Source organism: Genypterus blacodes, unplaced genomic scaffold (assembly GCF_046128005.1).
Source record: "Genypterus blacodes isolate CSIRO-AG114 ecotype Tasmania unplaced genomic scaffold, CSIRO-AGI_Gbla_v1 ptg000137l_1, whole genome shotgun sequence".
NCBI classification, from domain to species: Eukaryota; Metazoa; Chordata; class Actinopteri; order Ophidiiformes; family Ophidiidae; genus Genypterus; species Genypterus blacodes.
The window spans coordinates 888,474-911,652 of NW_027466939.1; the positions used below are offsets into that span (position 1 = coordinate 888,474).

Genomic DNA, 23,179 nt, shown 5'->3' on the forward strand with positions numbered 1-23,179 from the left:
AAAACAGCAAACGCAGTGTTTCAGCACAGGAAACTGAAGCTGCCAGCACATCTGGAAGCTCAACAATCTGAAGTACAGCAGGTGTGTGTGAGTCAGCAGAGACTTCTAGAACCAAATTAGTGTCAGAAAGTAGAAAGTCTGACCCAACTAAGACTGAAAAATGGTTGTAAATAAGAAGTTCCTCCTCCAACCAACAGCAAAATAGACCAAAATGTTTCAGGGCACAGTTACATCAATTTTCTCTTAATTCTTTTTAATGCATTCCAAACGTTGAAGGCAAAACACACACCTCTGACTATCTGAGAAGACGGGGGGAGGAAGATCTGTGTTTATGGCAGAAGTCTTTAAAAAGGGGCCAGATTTGAATTCATGTGACTTCACGGTTTATTTACTCTTTTGTTGGTTTCCACCTCCACTGTCTTCCGAGTCAAACCTTCAACCTTTCACATTTTTCTTACATGGAAAAGAGAAACACACTTTTTCTCCGCGGGAATAAAAGCTCAGAGCGCAATCATCAGGTTTCCCACTGCCTACTTACAACATGTGAATCACAGTGTAATGACGTCTATAACTTTCTCGCCCGCCATCTATCAGCGCTCAGCCTCACCCGCCCACGCAAGCCGTCATTGCTCGGCTTCACACTGATCCCAAACCAGCCTGTGAGGGTCTGCTGAGCCAAATGCGCCGGGGCTGATGCTGGTCTAAGTTGACGGATGTGAGCGGGGAGTTTACTTGCATGCATGGAAAGGGATGAATCGAGCTTTGGCTCTGGGGCGTGTCTGTGTATGTGTGTGTGTCTTTTGTGCTGGTTTGGGACGCAGTTTTGACGCATTCTGCTCTACAAAAGGGCCTGGAGCCGCGGTTTGAATGTCAGTGATTGCGCAAATAGATACAAATACATCAGGAGAGAAGAGCAAAGTGAGAGAAAGGAAGAGGAAGAAACACACACACATATCTGCAGAGGTGCATATTTCTGGAGTGGTTTTAATGTCAACGGTATAAATCTTTTTGTATGACTCAGAGGTGGGGTTGTGACTGGAGTGGATGGCCACAGATGGTTGAATCCTCAGAGGGGGGGGAAGCAGGAGCAGAGGTGGCACCATGACATACCGTATCAGTCAGGGATGTTATGATTAATTACTTTGGGCTCTGTTTCTCCAGCCTAATTACACAAGCACAGAGATAAGGAGCTCTGGCATTACAAAGCAGCTTACACAACACAAACGTGCTCCATGCGGTGAGTCAGTGTGTGAGTGTGTGAGTGTGTGTGAGAGAGAGAAGGTGCTGCACATATTACGCCCCACATTTAGAAATATATAATTTTCTGATAGGCACGTACAGTATCTGGTGCACGATGTCGATATCTGCATGTGAGGATCTACGTTACGTGTTGGCGCACACACACACACTCCACACCTTTCTGTCTGCTTCTCTACTGTATCTCTTAGCCGGCACTTATCCTCTGAAGTGTGGGTTAAGCTCTGGCTAAGCCGGTGAAATTGGTCTGTTGGGTGGCTGTTAATAGAATTACGGTGTACAGTTGCCTAGAACAGAGGCTTTTGTGGCGATAAGGGAGAGGGCGGGACGCCTGCAGCACCGGACCAACTCAATACCCTCCAGACGCTTTCAATTGATCCTGGCCACCGGAGTGCATCGAAAAAAACAAAGAGAACTGGGCCTTTGATCTGGGATCCACAGGAGGGGATCTGCAGGGCTTAGGGTGCTGCAACACTGTCCAACACTGTCCAACACTGTCCAACACTGTCCAACACTGTCCAGTGGAGGTGTCCAGGGAGGCTACTATTGGATCAGTGTGGAAATGTCCTGCTGGAACAACAATTGTAGTCCTTTGTAGTTCTTATTTACAAGGCCAGAAGAAGAAAATAATGGAGGATGATATTTGTGCGATTCACTGTTTGTATCACATAAAACGATAATGGTAAAGCAGGGTGAAGAAAGCAGGGTAAAACAAATAAAAGAGAGGGAGAGCAAGAGAGAGAGCAAGAGAGAGAGAGAGAGAGAGAGGTTTACTGCCCCATCTGGGTTATTTTTAGGTTTGATTCTGGCCTGGACTGTAACAGTGCGGACTGGATCTCACTGTGGTAGAGAAGTGAAACATATTTCTTCTGTTTGGCTCTACACCTGGCCAACGACACTATAAATACACAGGTGGCGATGAAAGGTAAAGGACAAACATACAGTATGTACACACACACACACACTGGTGCAAGTGTAATAAGGGTTTCCAGGAAAATGGATGGTGAAGCTTTTCCTGTCATGTCATTGTATCAATATGGTGCGGCGGAAAAGAGTTGAAAGAAAACCACACACACATGGAGCCAGCCTATATACAGCAGGGATCCATAGTTCTCTGCAACCTGGAAGAGAAACTACACTCTTTTTGGGAAGAAGACGTTTACGCTTTACAAAAAAAGAGTGGACATTTGTGACAGTCAGACCTCTAAAGCCCATAAATGAATGATGCAACCTACTGTAAAAGCAGTAATGTCCTTACTTTCTTACGTTTCTAGAATAAAAGCTTATAAGAAACATGTAATATCACATTATTCACATTTCAATTCCAATTTCTGAACAATTATTTCAGACTAAATTTAGTATCTTAACTTCAGATGGTCAGATGCCTTGGGAGACCGTGTGTGTGTGTGTGCGTGTGTCACAAAATAGCAGCACTCTGCAGATACTGTACGAGATGTAAACCATTATTTCTCGGACAGACCGGATGATAAGTGACACGCTGAATTTCAGTGCTGCATGTCCATGGTGGGCGTCTTATCCCACTAAGCCATCAGGATCAGGAATGAGATAGAGTACTAGAAAATGTAACAAGGCCGTTAATAAGGTGAGTCCACGTAAGGACAGGTTGCTACACGGATCACTGGCAGTGGACACAATACTGGAGTGAACAGAGATACTTCAGTATCATGGTAGTTCATGATATACTTTAGGTTTTCATCCTTGCTGCCTCCCGCCACCTTGGAGAGATGCAGTGCGGAAACAACAACACACAGCTACAAAGGAAAGCAATAACACGAACTGCAGCCACAATGAAAGCCTGGAAACTCAATTTCAGCACATACATTCAATTATGCATGCCAAAGGACACACACACACACACATAGACACAAACACACACGCACAGCAAATATGACCTTGAAAGAAACAATAGAGTCTCAAACAAAGAGCACAGAAATACAAGAGGGGAACAGAGCTGCAGAGTGTAACACAAATGAATAGATGATGATGGAAATTGACCAGATATAATTATATAAGAACAGAAATGGCCACAAGCATACAAATGTTCTCACTCACATCTCATTAAAGTGAATAATACACATATACTGCGTCTGTGCTGCTCCAAAACAAATGCAAGTGGGAGCACAATTTGACCCAAAACTGAACAAATATTTTGAAGGACGCACAACAGCTCATATTTGCGAGAGAATGTTTATCTGCAATCTTAACAATGGCAGCGTTGCTTTTATTGGGGACGAATCGCGCCCCAGTTTCCTATTCATTCATCTCGTGTGAAACGAGGGCCCTCCGGTTTGTTTAGTTATTCAAGTGCTGTTTGTACAGAATGTACACAGACACAGAGGAGAAAATCACGTCCTATAACATATCAAAACAAGGGGGGAGGAGGTGGAAAGTACGCTTGGCCTTGGCCTGGTCAGAGTGCAGCAGAGCACGTCTTGGTTGGAGAAGCGGCCTCTGTCTCCTCCCACACAGAGATGCAGCTTGACAGGCGATGGTGCTCATCACCTCGGCTCCCAGGCTTCTCACATCAGTGCTTGATTATATTCGTCTACATGTCTCGCTGTAACAGAGAGAAGAGACTGTATGTCCCTTGGGTGTGTGTGAGGGTGGATTGTGAAACATGTCATGACCCAGGCATGAGGCATGTACCAACAGTACTGACAACTAAAAAGACCCACAGGTGATATTCCACTCCCAGAGTAACACAGCTTTCCCACACACACCTCCTCGTCTTTCCCGTTGTAACTACTGAATTTGAGCCGACTGCAATCCAATTCATTAGTACAGTTGAATGTCACACACACCGTCCCTAAGGGCTTTACAGTCGCAGGGAAAACTCAAAAGGTTCAAAACGGCAGTAACCTTTAAAAGGCAATTCAAAGAAAGAGCTGCTCTCTGTGGACAGCTAGGGGGCGCAATGGGAGCTTCAAGTGGGAAAAACAACAAATCCAGGAACTGAAAAGACTTTTGTACAATTTGGACAGTGGACAGAACAAATACATTAATATTGTTAATAAAGTAATTGCATACAGATCCTGTTACAACCTGAATGCATCTACAGTATGAACATCACCTCCAATATGATGTCATATATTAAGATCATTTCCTGTCTTCTGCTTCTATTGAGGATCATGTAACAACCTACACACACACACACACACACACACACACACTGCACACTGCACACAAACTTTGCAGCACTAATGGTGTTTCTATTAACTGCAGGGGGGACTGGATCAATTATTCCACACAGCGTTTGGCTGCCAGACACGTCTGAGTCGCACAGGGGAAATATACTGTAGTGATACTCCCTCGAGAATGAAGAATGACTCTGAACAAGAACACACACACACACACACACAGATTTCTGCACACAGTGTCTGGGGATGTGGGAACCCCCAAATAAGAGAGAAACACAGCCCAGTGTCATTTCTACTGTTAGTTAAGTATTTGAGTTTCTTGCGCCACTATTGTTAACACACATTTTGCTGTTGTTGAACAAGGTTGAACATTAAAGAGTTGTCATGGAAACCACTCAATATGAAATTAAATAATTGATCTTGTTGCCACTTCTCTCCATGATCCAGCTGAGTGGCCTTCCTCAGGAGTCCACTACCACAACGGATGGCAGATTGATTTGTTTACACTTGACTTTTTTTTACTGTTTGTGCCCTAAAACTGCCCTTAAATGTTTTCAAATTTAGTTTAAGTGAAGTTAGCAACATTGCATGCACTCCACCTCCAACACTCTTCTCCTGCTTTTCTTATTTCCATCTTCTCCTTTTCCCCTCACCTTTTCCGGCTGAGGGCTTTCTTGCTATCAGCAAACCTGCAAACTCCAGCTAGCCCTTGTCTGCTGCCCAGACCCCCCTGAGACCAAGCTTGTCTTCTTGATGTTGTCTGCTTTTACTGGCTTTTTCACTGATTTCCGGTTGGTCCTTTTCACCCCCTCATCTTCACTCTCTTCCGTTATGATGTCCACCACTACACACCAGCTGTCCCAGCTGACCCTGGCCAACCCATCTCTGGCTCCTTGTTAGCTGTGAAACCTGCCCTCCACAGTATGTCTTCTTCTTCTCTATTCTATTCTCCTCTCCTCACGCATTTCCAGCTTTTTCCCTGGCTGTCACATGTCTCTTTCACACATGTACAGATAGACTGATCTTTTTTTCATCTCTCAGTTCCTTTGACCATCTTACTGTTACACACATACTTTCACATATATACATACATACTGCATGAGCTACAAAATACACATACTATATATACATTCTGTATATTCTGTTCACAGAATATTCTCTCTCTCTCTCTCTTTTGCTGCATTAAAAAGTCTAACTAGAGTCAAATTTGGAGAATTCTCCTTGATTTGAACAATAAACCTGCCCATCCAAACAAACAAGCAATATACGAGCAGTATAAATACATATGTTATTATCTCTAATAGAAGAAATAAATACAAACCCACACATTTGTTTTTCAGACAAGCAGACACATTCAGAGCCTCAGATAAATGCAATTGTGCAGCCCGCTGACGCAAAGACCCACACAGCACACACACACACACACACACATCAACACGTACTGTGCAATGTACATACTAAGTCAGGCTGTCTTGTCAATTCATCTTCTAGACTATTCTTACTCATTCACAAATGCAGGCACACACAAACAAACACACACACACACACACACACACACACACACACACCTCCACAGTAGTCTGGCTCCTGGCCCCTTGTGTGTGAGTATCAGGTGTCACAGTGGTAGTAAAGTAATGAGTGTTACTGGCCTCGGTCCCTACAGCGCTGCTGCACGCAGACAGGACCAGACGGTGAAGTCAAAACACAGGGAGCCCTGATGTAAATTAGGCTGACGACCAGTGGGAGGTGTGACCACGTGCACACTCACATCCACACATAGGCATCCATCTTTAAAAAGCCTAAGGTAATGAATTTACAGTGAATTTACATATCTAGTCACCCTATATGTACAGCAGAGTCAGGCAAAAGGCAAAGGTCACGGTCAAGTCCAAGTTCGGTGCCTGGGGTCCGGCTGAAACCAACACATCAACATTAAAGGATCTTCCATTCCTGCAGCACTAAATGTTCTCTGCTAAATTTGTTGGAGAGCAATGAAGTCAAGGCTAAATTTGTCTCCAAGCATTTTGAAACAGAAATAACACCACTTTGTTATTCATTTCACTCCCTTTATTCTGTCACAGGTCTCACACTGACCCTCTGTTTCTCCCTCTCTGTCCTCTCACACATGCTCTGATTCTCCATCTGCGTGTGTGTGTGTGTGTGTGTGTGTGTGTGTGTGTGTGTGTGTGTGTGTGTGTGTGTGTGTGTGTGTGTGTGTGTGTGTGTGTGTGAGAGACTACAGAATATAGCCCTGAAACATAAAATTGTGTAACCTTTTTTTTTTCATCCTCTTTATCGTCTTTGATCTGAACTGGCCTTACCATAATTAAAGTTTCTGTCACTGCAGCGAGTGGAAACAGAGACTGTGATGAGAGCGAACAAGCTCCATTAAGATTTAAGAAGGCAGACATGCACTACAACTGAAACAAAAGAGAATAACACACAAGGGGAGATATCACAGTTTACTCTCGTTACCTCTGTCTGCTTGGGTGTCGCTTCGATAAAAACACTTTCCATCGGTAAACACTGAGCTGGATGATTCACAATAAATTCATATAGTGATATGAATCATACTTCTACACTCCAGTGATGAGAGACACATCTAGTTCATTCTAGAATAACAACACGGTGCCTGAATAAGGATGAATCATCACAGCCCTTTGAAATCATCAAACACCAGATAGTCGGTCTGGATAAACATTACAGATCTTATTTGACAAAAAAATAAAATAAACATCACACAACAAAACTGTGTGTGGCCTTTATCGGGTGTCCAAGATTTCTGAAGTATAAAACAAAAAATCAAACAAAAAACATTCTTTACCATAACCAAAGACAAACACACATCCATCTAGTGTGTGTATGCATAGATGTGCCCTCACACAAACTGTGAAACTGTGAAGCTTCTCTGCAGTGTATGGTCACTCTCAGTTAAGGTCAAGAGGTTGGAGCCACCACACCAGGTCATTGCGATCGATAAGGCCGCCAGTATACGTTTGTGCTGTAACCCTTCAGTGCCCATTAATGGCAACAGAAGGCTGAGAAAGGAGCAGGAATCCTCTCGCTTGCCTAATTGTCCGAGTTCATCCATACGCCTGCATCTGTCCCCCCGCAGAGCCAACAGTCAGCCTGTCCAGTACACCGCTCGTACCATTTGGGAGCAGAAGAAGAGCGAGAGAAACCAAAGACAGCAGCTGTGGCAAAGTGACATTCTGTGCTCTCCGCAAGATGGTTTCAATTAGCACCTGCTACCTCCCACGCTGCCACCTACTATATTATTCCTCTTTCTATCAACACTTTTATCTTTGACTTATACTCGAATGTTTTCTTTTCTCTTCATCTTCAATATCGCTCCTCTGATTAATTCAGCGCTCCTTCCAAGAATGCAGGGCTCTTTGGGTAGAGAAATGAGTCAGCTGGTTGAGTTGGGCCGTCTGGGCCAGCGTGACTGCTTGAAGGGGTTTTAGACTCGCGTTTGCTTTCATATCCCTCTCACACACAGACACACACACACACTTGACAATTACAAAACATTGTTATCACCCGAAGGCCATGTGATGATGCAACTCGTCTCTGAGGTAACAATGAAGACTTGAGCATACCCGCAGTTTTAAAGTAGCGAGAAAGACCTCCGGTGTCTATCTATCTCCCACCTGCTATATCTGGCACTCCAACTCGCTCACACACTAAATAACTCATGGCCTTTTACTTACACTCAGGCCTATATGTCATTTAAACATATAGCCAACCTATACTTTACTTTGAAGGCCTTTTATGTTGTCTTACTAACATGAATGTGTGATGACGTGACATGAATGTCCACTAATGTAGGCTTCTGACCTCAACCTTCTGTCTTCACATGTTTAAAAATAATACTTCTATTTCAAACTATTTCAAAGCAAAACACCTGTGCACAATAAGACAGTATTGATAATTAAATGAACTGCACAACCAAACCATTATGATATATGTGATCATGTTTCTTTAAATTGATGTGGCTACAACACAGTCCTATGGTGTGTGTGTGTGTGTGTGCATGAGCTCGAGGGTGCCAGTCCCTCGCATTCGGTGTTGTGTTGTGTGTTCTGGCTCACTGCGATGTCTTCACTGGCATAATAATTGCAGAAAATTAGGGATGGTTATCTCTGGCTGAAGATTGAATCTGCCTTGATACAAACGCACCACTTTGCCTCTCGAGCTGTACATCCAGTACAGAAGAGAGAAAGTTTAGAGGAACACTTTTTTCCACACGCTCTGACCACATTTGTAGTAAAATCTCACAAGAAATGCAGTAGATTAATACCAAGTACTTTAATGTAACACACACAAATCACAAAAAAGGATCCAAAAAAAGAAAGACATGAGACAAAACCCCTCAAGAGCGTGTTGGCAAAGTGGTTTTGAGTTTCTCCTCATATTAACCACTCTCGACAGTGAGGTGAATTGGCTGGTCGGTGGAATAGGTATGTGGTTAACCTCACTTTCACAAGCAATTACGCCCACTTCTTTCACTCTCCTCTCTTCCTGCTGCTGCACTTCTTACCAGCCCTTTTCTGGCTCCACATGCAGAGCCGCTCTCATGGATGTACGCCTCATTTTCCACTCGCCAGCTTCGGTTTCAGCGGGAAAGCTATGCTGCTGTACAGTATGTTGCCACGTGGGGTTTGACTGATGTATGGCTTACTACTTTATTATTATTATAACTACGCAATTCACAGAAAAACACTGAATGAATAGAGAACTTAAGTCTTTAACTGAGTGATTGAAACCAGCAGATATAGTGTTTCACTGTCACTCTATAGCATATCGCACAACACGTTGCTGTTTATCATATATATGTATATATTGTAATTACTCTTACCTCCCAGCCAGATGCACATTTTGCACTTTGTACCATTGTCCTCCTTATGTACTTGCAACATGTTGTTGTTATTCCCCTATGCACTCCATTATAATTATCTCTTAAGACTTGTTTTTTGGATATAGTCTGTATAAATATTTTATTCTATTGTTATTTAGTCTGGTCTGCTCTCTTATTCCATTTTCTTTTATGCTTAGTACTTTGCACAAATTGCAGAATTTGCACTAAATTCAATTTCTATAATGCTGCTGCTGATGTCTTGTCACAAAGAATTCCAATGGACAGTATGACCCTGTGTTCTACTGTGCAAATGACAATAATCTTGAAACTATTGAATGTACCTCGTACCCCTTATTGTGTGTACTTTCTATCTTTCTTATCTACTTATTATCTAGTTAATACCTTGGAAGTTGAACAAGATAAATGAATTGTATTTGAGGAAAGGGCTGATTGAATCCAACAAAGTGGAAAACCTATCAGGGAAAAGGTCAACAACAAGGTCAACAGCTGCAGTAACACCATCTTAACCTCCCGCTTCACTCTTTAAGGAGATACAGTGATGATTTTGACAATACTATGAGGTTACATAACACAGTGCTCTTCTGTCAGCATTAGCATTCCCCCCTGCCTGAACACTGAACTAGCAGATATTTACTGCCTGGTCTATTTGCAGTCTTGCAAATTTGTCATGTTCATATTTCCTTGTGCTAGTAAAGAGTCCTAGAAGTCTAAAGCTACTGGTGAGCAGGGAAAAGTGATGTGAACCGCCTAATAAAGGACGCTGAGGGAAAAGCTAGATATTGTCACAGTGCCTATATTAAGCATTTCTCATTTGTATGCTGCTTTTCCAAATAAATATTATTTTTAAAGGCAGCAGGATCCATTAATACAATGCTCACGTTCAAATTTCACATTGAAGTAATGGCTGACGGGAGCAAAGAGACTCAATCAAATGCACACCTACGCACAGCCACCAGGGATAACAGCAGCTGTGTGCATTTATGGATTTATTTATGAACCTATGTCTGTAGACGTTCAACATTCTGTTCTACAACTTGCATTTTAGCGTAAAAAAAAATCCAAATTCTTCTGTTATGTACTGTGATTTCATTGTCGGGACTTCAGTGACTAAACATTTCAGATCTCAGAGCAAAATTCCATTTCGCTCTTCCATACGGAGGGTTAACACATGTTAGCACAAAGCTAAATCCCCCATGTTCTGGCAGTGGCTATATTTGCTCTGAGTGGAGCAGTGAGGCTGGGAAAGAGGAGGAGGCGACACAAGCGTGACACCTTCAATTACTTCAATTCTATAAGACAGCCTCTTCCTCCTGTACTCCATCCTCTCCTGTCCCAGTAGGGAGAACAAGGTGAGCCTACAGCAGAAGGATGAATGTGCATGTAGAACAGATGCATGTATAAAAAAGGAACAAAGAGAAGGAGGGGAGCTATGTGTGTGTACAGCAGTACTCATATGTGACTTGGTGTTTTCTTGCTTTAAGGCATCTGGAAGTGACAATATGGGAAAGAGAGTGGAAACCCACAAGCAGCTCGCTTAAACAGCTTCTAACACCTTAACAACCTGTCAGAAATCTAGACATCTGGTATCATACTTAACTAGGGTCTGTGGAAATGTGTGTGTGTGTGTGTGTGTGTGTGTGTGCTGCATTCTGTGTGTTTAATTTCCTTTAACATCTGCCTGGTCAAACCCTTTTTTTTCGTGTTATCACAGTGAAAAATCAGCCTTTGTTACATTAAACACACTTGTTTGTATTTGCATCTTCCGTAATTCAAATTTCCTATTTCAGACACATAATCTGCTCATAGCCTCAGTGTTTATTTTAATCCTGCCTATAGAATTCATTCAACTGTACATTTAGATCCGGTTACAGTAAGAAATCTGTGAGTTGTGGTAAATATGGAGACAGATGGACAGTCGGGTAAAAAAGGAAGCGAGGTGTGAGGATGACTAAGAGCTGCCCTGCAGTGTCTTACCGGGTGACCCTCAAACTTCAAAACACACACGCACGCACACACACGCACACAGCACCACAGGAGCAGGAAAGAGGAAAACACGCTTCAGGAAACTGGCACACACACTCTGTAACCCTCTGCGTCTCCCTCACTCTCCCTGCCTCCCTGCGTCTTTGTCCTTGCACGAAAATAGCAAAATATGACTGTGAGCTTGGGAAAATCCCATGTGTCCATCTTAACTACACACTGTCTTTCTGTCTCTTTCCACCTTTGGCATTCAGAGTGCGTCGTTTGGTTCCATTTTGAAAAATTGGCCTGATGACATTATGTCTATTGAGTAACAACACATCCCACAGTGACCTTTCACAGGACAGACAACAGAGACGATGAGAAAGGTCTGCAAAAGCTAAGTGTGTTTCTTGGATTTGTTTCTTCAAAATAACAATTGGACAGCTGTTGACTTGTTGGCTTGACGCACACACACACACACACACACACACACACACACACACACACACACACACACACACACACACACACACACACACACACACACACACACACACACACACACACACACACACACACACACACACACACACACACACACACACACACACACACACACACACACACCGAGCTCTTAATCCTCTACGGTGCACATTGTGCTCACCTTATGTGGGTCAATGATGATATCTCCAGAAATAGCAGAGGGTGTAATCACCACAGAATTCATTAAGCACATCTGGAGTGGAGAGACACATGGATGCCATCACGGCTGTCTGAATTCCCTTAAGGGAGACTCCATCCATCCGGAATAGACAGACGACACACGCGCTATTGATCCAGTCACCTTGAGTATAACACAGGAACTAACTGACACTAAATATATGTGTTGCCATGGAAGCAAATGGTTTAGGGAGCTAAGTGAAGCAATGAGGGGGTTAAATGTTTGACACTAGGATGGCAGTATTAATCACTAATGCACTTATTATGGATGAAAGTGCAACATTTCTCTACCTAACAGAGAGTGAGACGATACTGACATTCCACAAATCAACATCCAAATACATAAGCACAGTATGTATGTATTATATATGTATTCACTGTGAGTCCACACTGTCATTCTACACACGGGCTTAGAAAGCCATGACAAATGCAACGCCAGACTGAAAAATGCTCAGAACAAACAGTGTCTTGAAATGATATATGATGTGACTGAAATTATAACAGATGCCCCAACATAGTGGCAGAAAGTTGTTGCCTGAACGGCCATTTATTACATCACGATCAGAAATCTGTCTCACATTCTTCTTAGAGGCATTTTTGGAAAGCCGAAAGCTCTGTGTTCTGATTACCATAGTTACACCATTGTTGTGTATCACACACGCACACACGCACGCATACTTCCACATTGACACACACACATTTCTTGAAGATGGTATCACACACACATCTTTGCACCTTTCTCACTGTTGTCTCCCCGAGCCATGCGACTGCTCTTTTGCCTTTGTTTGATAAAACAAATCTTATGAGGGAACAGCATGTGTCATCTTATTACACTGCATTGTGTCTCAGCAAAAACACAGGCAGCTCCCTGACAATTAACTACCCACTCTCAGCTGACTAATGCTGCCGAGCCTCCCAAAAAGCCCCCTTTATAATGTCACCAGATGACATTGTGTTATGCAAGCAACAACACTGTGACATGATCTGCTGTGACAGTCTGTTAAAATCAAAACATTGCACTTGTGATGGTCACTGCTGCAATGGAAACGGAGGCAGAATCTTTGGAACTGGTTATGCATCGGGCATCCTCCTTAGTTAGCACTCGAGGAGATCAATGCGATTTCACCCCGACAGGCACATAAATACACTGCTTCTATCTGGGGTGTATCCATTTGTATAAAGCGTAGCAGAAGTGGTGAGGCCAGACTATCATGTTGCATCATTACAGCCGATTATTTGGAATCGATATGTTTGGTTTTGTTGGTTATGTAAAGGAAAGTGGCGGTCATATACCATTTGGCAAAAATTTGGCACATCACAGGCAGAGTGAGGGCCAAGTACAGTTACTATGGTAACCTTGGCACAACATGCTGGCTTATCTGGTAAGGATCTACAGCACAGAAGCTTTTGAAGATGATGCCGTTAGGCTTGTCCAAATGACTTTCACGCAGATAACACAGAGCAGGTTTGAAGTTTGACATTTAACCAAGTGCATTTTGAGGCCTGGTCATTGAATGCTATGTGTGTGTGTGTGTATGCCTAACAAAAGGGTGAAGTACGTCACCCAACACCGGGTAGCTTGGAAATCCCAAGTATGTAGTAAGCCACCCAGCCTTACACACAATTGGTCCCAATCCCATGGTGTCCTCACCGTTCCCTCTGTGAAGACACACATATTAGACTTCTTTGTTGAGAACCAAGACGGTCATAATCCTCTTATGTCATAATAGAAGAGAGTCTTGCGTGTCTTTCTGTCTTTAGGTTGCTAAATGGCATGCAGATCAAAATGCCTGTTGGCCAAGTGATGAAGGATTTACTATTCAATATGACAAGCCACCATCGCAAACAAAGAATAGGTAGAGGCAATAATCCATGACAGTGTGTGACCTGTTTAACACAATATAAAAACCTGGAGACTTGTGCGTGTGTGTGTGTGATTTGAATTCATTGAAAACAATCAGGCTAATGATATATTATATATCATTATGAACAAATAAGCTCCTGGAGAGTGTTTGTCTGTATTTTGAAAATGTATTTTGCTATCGGGGAAATCCTTATATAAAGTGTCTGCATATAAAACATGGCACGCCGTATTTATTTGTTATTTTAGTCTTCTGAATATCTGAAATCTGAGAGAGAGAGAGAGATGACACTCAGTAGTACAGTTGACATTAACCACAGGCAGGATTACACATAATTAACTTGGCGACATAAAGCTCCACTCCTAGTGTAATTATTGCCTGGGAGAGAGTTTAAAGTTGTTAATATATTCAAAATTGTCAAAGATTTTCACAGTGCAAGTTTTGAACAAAGAGCAGTTGCATATGGTCGAATAGAAATCACTACAATTTTAAATCCAAAAGGGGGCAAAGTGGGGCCCAAATATGGTCCTTAGACCAGGATATCTAATTTACTATCTACTTGAAATTTTGTAGCTTTCACAATTGAAGATAGCTTCACGCCAACTAGTCAGGCAGGCATAGTTGTTGCTGAGTAAATATGTGATATGGAAATGTGGATTATTTCCAAGGGTCATCGCATTAAATCAAGTACAGTTTACTTGTATAGCTGAATAGCATTTAGAACACGTGGAGCAGGGTGTCTGATGGAGGGTGTCTAAATGAATTCAAGCGTGCACACACACACATACACACACACACACACACACCACTCCCGCCTATCCCAAGACAGCCTTATTTCCTACTAATGTGACAGGGTTAACACGCCCACAGATGATTAAATAGAGCAGAAAGAAAAAGAAAATAGTAACTCATAAAGGCATGATGCTGTTCTGTTAAATGACCACTGACAGATTTAATGAATTAACATCTCTGGGTCACACAAAGCAGAGCAGAGAGCAGGAGAACCCTTCAGATTTCAACAGCCTCACTTGAGAGGAGCAGTGCTGCTTCTCCGCCCGCCGTTGTGTAAGATGTTTATTGTTTGCGGCTCCCCATCAGGGCTGCCCAGCTCTCGGTCTCATGTTCCAACACCCCCGCACTTCTGTGCCTTGATTGGTTAATGATGTCCATTGCTTCATTCTCAATGGAGGAAGTGATTGGCCGTACTCCTACACTGCCATTAGGGTTTCCTGCGGCGCTCTTCTTCCAGGCATGTGTCAGCCCTCGTCATGGTAACTGACACATACGGTACATGATGTCGCCCACAGGAGGAACAAATGTCCCAGAGAGTGGTGGCGCAGCCTACGCCCAACTCCCTCATCTGTGCACATGAGAAATATCTCATCACTGCCACTTGATTAGAGATACATATTCATCGGGTTGGAAATAGAGGAGGCAAATTGGACGCATTAGAATGCAAAAACGTTTGCTAATCTGGAGCACAAATAAGTGGGGCAGTTGTGGGGATATAAGTGTTGAAGCACATCACTGAGGGTGGTGATGAGTGATGGTCTGCATCTTCCCTGCTGAAGTGTCCTTGAGCAAAACATTGAATTTCCATCAGCTGCAGTCACAATAATAACAATATTTCTACACTATCAAGAGGATCAGCTGATCACTGACACTGACTGACGCTTCAGCCCATCAGATTTGTGCTGTCATTTGTCCTGTGCTGTAAATTCACTTTGTTACTGTTTATTTTCATTTTAGTCTGCATTGATCTGCCCAAATCTCATACACTCAAACTCAATCTTGCGTTATTTGCCTGGTGGTTATACCGATTAATTCCCCAGACACCCTGCTCCATGTGACATCCATGCAGCTGCACAGTTCAACACCACCTTCAGGAAGCAGTGTCTTCAGACTCCAACCACCTCCACATCTTCACCAGCGTCTCCACTCCGTTTGGGGAATCCTTTTCTCTGGTAAGATGGGGTTGTCTTCACTCTACTTTCAAGTAGTGTCTCTTAACTGAAATGGTAAATGGACTGACCAATGCCTCTCATTCAACCATAGATAAACATTGGTGACGCTTTGATGCAAAGTCTTGACATTTTAGAGTTTATTGTACTACTAAACACCGCTTAAGCACCCGGCTTACAGTTGGTCATTACTGAGACATAATATCAGTCACACTGATTGTTTAGTCTCTGACAGAACTCAGCAGCAAGTAGATTGCATGAGTTAAATTGCTGTTTGACATCACCCTCACACATCCACTTATACAGTTCCAAATCCTTTTCTATCTGTGTTTAGTCTTGTTTAGTCTCATGCTCTACACATTGCTTCGTCTTCTTGTTCTTCATCCTCCCGTCCACACCCTTTCTGGTGTCCAGGCGTACGGCTTTTCTCTCTGTGGCGCGAGTTTCCCCAACTCTCCAGATGGCACAGTCATTTCCACAGATGCTCCACTTCAAAGCCTGGCAGAGGAGGCCGGGGGGGGCGGGGGGAGAGGGAAAGCGGAGCATCCTCCGTGGTGGTGAGTGATCCAGTGATGAACACGCATTCATTCCCCTCACATCGCTGGCTTCAATGAGACGCTATGACGTGTGTAGGGAACCACATACACAGCAGGTGACAGCGCTCAACACCGACACATTTCAACCTTTGATTCCACCTTCAGGTGAGACAGCAGTGGCTTTTTTGGCTTTAAAAAAAAAACGAGAAAGCTTCTGGGAAATCTCTTATTTAAAGCCAGACCTAAAAGAATGTGTTATTCAATTAAAAGTTGTCAGATTTTGAAGAATTGCACTATTTAAGCATTCACCCTTATGTAATTAAAAAAAACAGCAAAACAGTACTTTGACAGTGCTTTATGATTCAGTTTTGCAGTATTTAATATAATATACGCACACCAGTGAGGTCTTAATTTGACGTGATTGGGGTTTATATTTCATAATTTAATTTAAATATTTCTAACATTAATGTGTCTAAAATTAGACTCATCATTACTCTGAAGTACCACACTGTGGAGCAGTGTGCCTTGTCACGATGGTTTAGGTCTACACACCTACATTTCACATTGTTCTACAGATGTTCCCTTTTGATTAAAGAGCCCTGTATTCTTATGCATCACACTGAAGTCTTTCCTACTCTTCAACTGCAATGTCAATAAAACAATGAGCCACCTTCACAAAGGAAAAGACAAAGAAAAAATCAGACCAACTGGAAGGAAAAAAACAAAAGATGGATGATAAAAGAAAAAGAAGGAGCGGCTTCAAATGTAACATCTTCTTGCGATATAGGAGATAAGTGAGCATGTCCATATAGCAAAGTGTCTCACTGCGGCAAGAAGAGAAGAAAGCCCTCATGCACATTTAATGATTAACAGAAATAGATTCTTTCTTATTATTCTACCCCTGATGTTAATTTCAGAAAATGCCACTGAAAGCTGAATCATTGAAATGACGCTATTATGTTCTTCTCACCTTATGAATATATACGAATATATAAATAGGAGACCAGGCGTTCCTTTGAATAACGAAAAGGTAGAGCAACTACAGCCCTGGAAACTACAGGGCCTTGATCCTCCACCTACACAGAGATACTCTATAACCAAGACATTTCCACTGCCATGGCACTACTTTGGGCGGCACTCAGCTGCTTGCCGTTGTGCCGTGGAGGTGGGTGATCAGGGAGGAGAAAAAAGCTGCTATCAGGCCTTTCAATTCACAGTGGGAACTTCTGGGCGGCCTTTGATATGCCCACGCCTCTGCAAACACAAACTAATATCAGCTAGGCGGGGAAATGGATAAAGATGAGTGACACACAGCCACACTCCATCACCTGTGTAATAAGTGAGAATGTTCTGCCAATGATCTGTGCTTCTCATCGGCTATATTATCATTCCACAGTCAACTGATGACTCGTTTTGCCGTTTCCTACAGGCATTATTTACTTCCGTCCCTGCCTCGGAGGAGCATGTTCCATTCTCAGAGCTTCGTACATGAATATATTTACTTTAAGAGATTTGTATTCCTTATGGTAAACAGAGTATATATGCCTTTGGTCTTAATTTAGAGTCAGGTGTTAAGAAAGGCTTGAGCTTTGAGGTTTGAAAAGTCTTTTGTGTCCCTCTGTTTACACTTGCATTGTCAGGTTTATTTACAGTAACATGCAGTACCGCATAAAACATCACTTCTGTTTCCATAGTGTTGGCAGGAATCACAAATCCGTTATCCATTCCATGTGGAAGACAGACGGGCCTGTACATGAAGCTCTCTGGGGATTACTCTGGCGTAGAAGTTAGGAAAAAAGAGCTGTGGATTCCTTTTGCATACTCTCTCCAAGAATAAGCCCTTTCCATATCCAAGAACATGCATCTCTCATTTCAATCTCATCTTCATGCTGCAAATGGACCCTCATCCAAGCATATGAGGGACTGGTAAGGTACTCACACACACACACACATTCACACACACACACACTCTTAATTTCATACAGCCAATACACATTTCATTTATTATGACACACAATATTTCCATTATTTCTTAGACACTGTCACAACATGTCACAAAGCCTCTCTGCCTACACGTTCTGTCCTCTCCTGACTCTCTGCCATCTTTGGCCACTGTATCAAATGTCTAGAGAGAAATGTTACACTAGCAAAGATGGTGGCAAATGGTGTTCATTTCAGGGAACATGTGGTTCATGTGATTGCAAAAGCATCACATAGAAAAATGACTTCCATCGCCTTTTGTTTGCAAGGACTGTGTGTTATAGGGTCAAATAAAAAAAAAGGCTTTCAGTGTTGTTCAAGGCATCAATATCAGTCTACTCTAATCATGTGGACAGGCTTGAGAAATCAACAATTAGTAGTGTTGTCCAAATACCTCACCTGCTAATGATTTGGTAACTGTGCTCTGAGCAGCTGTTGACAATTGCCTTCGTTAGGGCAGAGACAATATAGAAACAACCAAGGGGTGTTGGAGCTAAAGCCAGAGGTTACCTGCACGGAACTACTTGGCCCAAACCAGAGGTTCTGAGGAGTGCTGCCTCTTTTCTACCAGCCATGGCTCCTGGGCTCCTTTTCAGGTATCTTTGTTTTGACATGTCATTTGTTCAACTTAATAACATCAATCAAATACATTTCCTTGGTCTTTATTTGCCTACTTTGCAGGATTTTCTGGATTTTTTTTCTGCTGTTTGATGGCAGCACTGGTTTGCCAACAAAACAAGGTACCAGAACATTTTCTTTAACCAGCACCGTGACCCAGGTCTCATTTAGTGACGCTTTTAACTTTTAACCCAGATTTCAGATATCCATATAAGCCTGACTGGCATAACTTGGAGAGTGATGGTGATGACGGCTCAGAAGATGACTCCACCTTTGATCAGTCTCAATGGGACATTTACTATAACCAACCATCTGAACCTGCGTACATGAGCTACAGCAACCCATCTACACAGCAGCCAGCCATTGTCCCCAATCATAAAGATCACATTAACAAACCTAGTGCCCTTATGGTAGAGAGCCTTGTTAATGGTGCATCAAGAGATTGGGGACTAAACCAATTTCACCAACCAATCACTTTTCCTTTAAGTTATAAAGACCAGCTGGATGATCACATAAGGTCTAATTCACTTGCTGCTGCTTCCTCAAATGATAAGCCCATCCCTCCAATCACTGGTGGCGTGACTCATGTTGGTCCACCTGTAAATGTCAGGTTCCCCCCATTCTCCCAATCCCTGGTTGCCAAACCAAACAGCCAGTCTGCCACCTCTGGGTTTTGGCATGCTGAACCAGTATTGAGCAGCTCTGACAGTGTTGACCGTGGTTTAAGTTCCTCATTCCAGAATCTGAACACTGACTCAAGTGCAGAGGGAAGTGACTCAAGTAACAATCGCCATGTCGTCTTTGAGGAACTCTTTCATTATCCTGAGAACACTGAACCTTCTTTAGGTCAAGGTGATGCTTCCAGTGCTGTGGCTGGATATGAGAAAACAGACCAAGTAAGCAAAGCATCTTCACCAATGTACACCACAACACAAAAACCGTTAACCAGTTACTCAGCCCACGCAGAAGCCACTGCCAGCATCTCTGGGGGAGCAGGCTTTGATGATGGTGGTAATGAACAAGCAGAATACCAGTCACAACATGGGAAGACTGCTCCTTGGGTTCCCCAAATCCCCAGCACCCAAGAAGTGCCAGTTGTTCAGCAAGTGACCAAACCACGACGCCCTCCACTTCCTCGCTATATTGTCCAGTCCAGGAATGGCTACGCACGAAGGAAGTTTCTTGTTTCTAAAACCAGCTACTCACCCCATTATCCCCTTCCTGTTAATGTCAACAAGGCTCCCAGACCTGTGAGCACCCAGCCAGTTGCCGCTGGGCGTAAGCTCACATGACGGTATGTCCAGTACTTTGATTATTATAATAAATAGCCAACTTAAATCTTTGAATTGCTCCCAAAATATTAATCCTGCTTTCTTTTTTGCAGCGCTCTCCAGTGAGGGGGAAACTAATAATAAATTTTAAAACTTTACTTGCTGTGTCTGCATTTTAATGTGGGTGTGTTTCAAATTGCATCTGGAAATATGTAACATTCTCCTCCAGATGGTATATTCAAACCTGAGAATTGACATTTCGAAGTAAAAACCGACTTGAGCCTATGGATCCCCCTTTAAAAGCATTTAAAAAAACTGGTCACTAGATCTAATGAGGTGTTGGGCTACAGTCATTGAGCCTTAATTCAGCCACAAACTCAACACATGCAAGCAATTTGTTTACCTTGGCATTGAAATCCTTGTTTCCCAAATCCCCTGCAAAAGAATATAAAAAAATCAGTCAGTCGTGTACATGTTCTGCCAAATCAGACATGGGCTGACTTTATTTTGACAAATATCAGTGAACACACTATTGCAACCAAAACAATCAATTTTGCAAAATCAAGTTTTGTGAAAGTTACATTACTGACTATTAGTTTTAAAAGCCAGTGTTTTGCCTCGTCAGTCGGAATGACAGGATAATTAAGTCACTAATGCAGATCATGCTGACTTGGCTACAAAAAAACAAAGGCGCTGAAAATAGCAGCTAAATCAGTGTCTGCTCTCCCAGGCGCGCATAAGAGATGCTTACCATATGAAGTCTGTACAGTGGCTGCAGAACGTCGGCTGCTTGAAAAATCGCGCTGTAAATTTGTGGTTTTTCACTTCATGGACATTTTTCTGCCGCAAAGCACCTTTGCGGGCGAACCGGTTCCCAACCCCAGCGGAGTCACTATAATGTAAAAGATGATCGGCCATAGTAGAAAAACAAAAAAAAAACTGTACAGCCACAACTTGGTGTGTGTTTTGTCCCGTTTGGTGTGATTCTCCTTAAGAGCTGTGAGTGTGTGTGTGCCGCAGCTCCAGTGGACAGACCGCACACCTCCTCTGATCATCACAGCTGAGCGCCTCTTTTTCATTCACAGTGACGTCGGTATAAGGGTGCATTCAACGTCTGTAGGAATATTGCGTATCAACTTGAACGCATCATTGCAGGGAACTCCCACTATGGAAAAGACAAATGGGGATTGCCCTTGATATTATGTTGAAATTGTTATGAAATGAATAACATCTGAATGAATGAATGCCAGTTTGGACAAGTTATAATAGAATAAAATCCATTTTATACAGAACTCACCGTGTGATTCTAAGCTACTGCACGTTTAAACTGAACTGTAAAATGCGAATCGTTCCCTAAAATAATTCAAAATTCACAACATGTCGAGAAGCAAGAGTGGACTGCTCTAATTGTTTTTTAATGGTTTATGGTGTTTTGGATTTGTTTACATAAACCATAAATCTCACAAAACATCAAATCCAAAGTGTTGCAGCTCAAATTAGTCTGTAGTCTTAGTGTGGGAAATATTTTATTGTCATCACATTTGAGACAGGGGATTGTTTGGTAAAATCATCCATGACGTCAATTACATGCAGATGTGTATACATCTGAATAAATAAGATGAAAAAGTTGAAAGAAAGTTATTAAAGTTCAGAGCAAAGGTAGGATCCAGACTGTGTTCATCAGGGGCATGGCATTTACGACACTCTACTGCCATCTTGTGACCAACATATGCAGCAAACTAATTAATCGCAGAACTAATGGGAAACTTACAATTAATGGGACTAACAACTACTAATGGGACTCAACAAAGCAGTTTGAGAATGCATCCTGTACACGCTCCAGACCATCACAATTCCAATTAAACGATTTATGCGCCCCTAAATGTTCCTATCTCCGCATACATTTGATTAAAAACCCACAAGATCGTAAATGAGTGAACTGTAAAATTAAAACTCTACGTTTCGATTATGACCTAGTATTTCATGTTTATGGTATACATGTGAAAAGTGAAAACAAACGTATCGTTCCCTTTTCATTGGCTGTTCCTATAGTAACCGGCTCACGCTTTGTCTTTACGCGACGTAAGCGGATGTGACGTAGGAATAAGGACGCTGAAGTTTTGAACAACTTTGAGCGGCTAAATCAGTGCTTTAGCTCGTTGTAAGTTGCATTTTTTTGTTTTCTGTTGTTACTGTGACTAATGCCGTATCTGCAAGATGCTAAATTTGTCTTTGAAAGCTTGTAAGAAACGACTTTTGCAAACGATATACGGCTTGCTACAGTCTGGCTGTTTGCTAACATGTTGCGCTAATGTTTACAACCCTCAATTTGTAGCTATGGTGTTGACAACGCTAACTACAAGCATTCACTTGTAGTTGTCCTCTGTTGGATCCTGTGTTTATGTATTTATGTGCTGTGTCTTAGTTTCCGTCTGCCCTTTGTCGCCTAACTACATCATTTTTTACGTCTCCAAATGAACAGGCGAGCTACGACGCACACTGCTCAAATGGTTAACAATCTCCTATAACTAATTCATTTATCCCCTCCAGATATCATGAACAAATATGAAGAATCCTGGGACAGAATGGACACACAGTTTGATCATATTTTGCTGGACATGAAACCATACGTTTTAAAAAACGCCGACAAGGCAGGTAAGACTTCACTTCACCTGTTGACTTAACTGTGCCGCCTCTAATTACCGTCGATGTAACTCATTTAGAAGACTAGCGCTTTCTCAAGAAAACATCTCATGTTGTTCATACTCGTGTATAGGCCAACTTAAAGCAGTAATCCTGTCATTGCTTTGTCAAAAGTATTGATTGAAAATTGATTTGCTTGCAGCTCCACAAATGCAGATAATAACACACAGTAGTAGTAGTAGAAGCAACATTTAATAATAACATCCAATAAGCAGGATAAAAGGACTTGGTTGATTGATTGTGTAGACGTACAATGCAAAGTGACCAGA

The 23,179-nt window shown here is 42.4% G+C and overlaps 2 protein-coding genes across 3 annotated transcripts in view; one reads left to right on the top strand and one right to left on the bottom strand.

The window, feature by feature from the left end:
• The window catches only part of prkcab (protein kinase C, alpha, b), a 51,298-nt gene extending 30,173 nt beyond the window's left edge, over window positions 1-21,125 (bottom strand). For both annotated transcript variants that reach the window (XM_076164579.1, XM_076164581.1), the window contains exons 1-2: window positions 20,959-21,125; window positions 20,611-20,642 (exon numbers count right to left, since the gene is read on the bottom strand). In XM_076164579.1, the coding sequence (XP_076020694.1) occupies window positions 20,611-20,642; window positions 20,959-21,125 (199 nt within the window). The remainder of the gene's footprint in view (window positions 1-20,610; window positions 20,643-20,958) is intronic.
• Window positions 21,126-22,292: 1,167 nt separating this feature from the next.
• Window positions 22,293-23,179, top strand: part of cep112 (centrosomal protein 112) — a 75,864-nt gene continuing 74,977 nt past the window's right edge. The window contains exons 1-2 of the mRNA XM_076164578.1: window positions 22,293-22,368; window positions 22,758-22,862. Coding sequence (XP_076020693.1) covers window positions 22,763-22,862 — 100 coding nt within the window. The 5' untranslated portion in view covers window positions 22,293-22,368; window positions 22,758-22,762. The remainder of the gene's footprint in view (window positions 22,369-22,757; window positions 22,863-23,179) is intronic.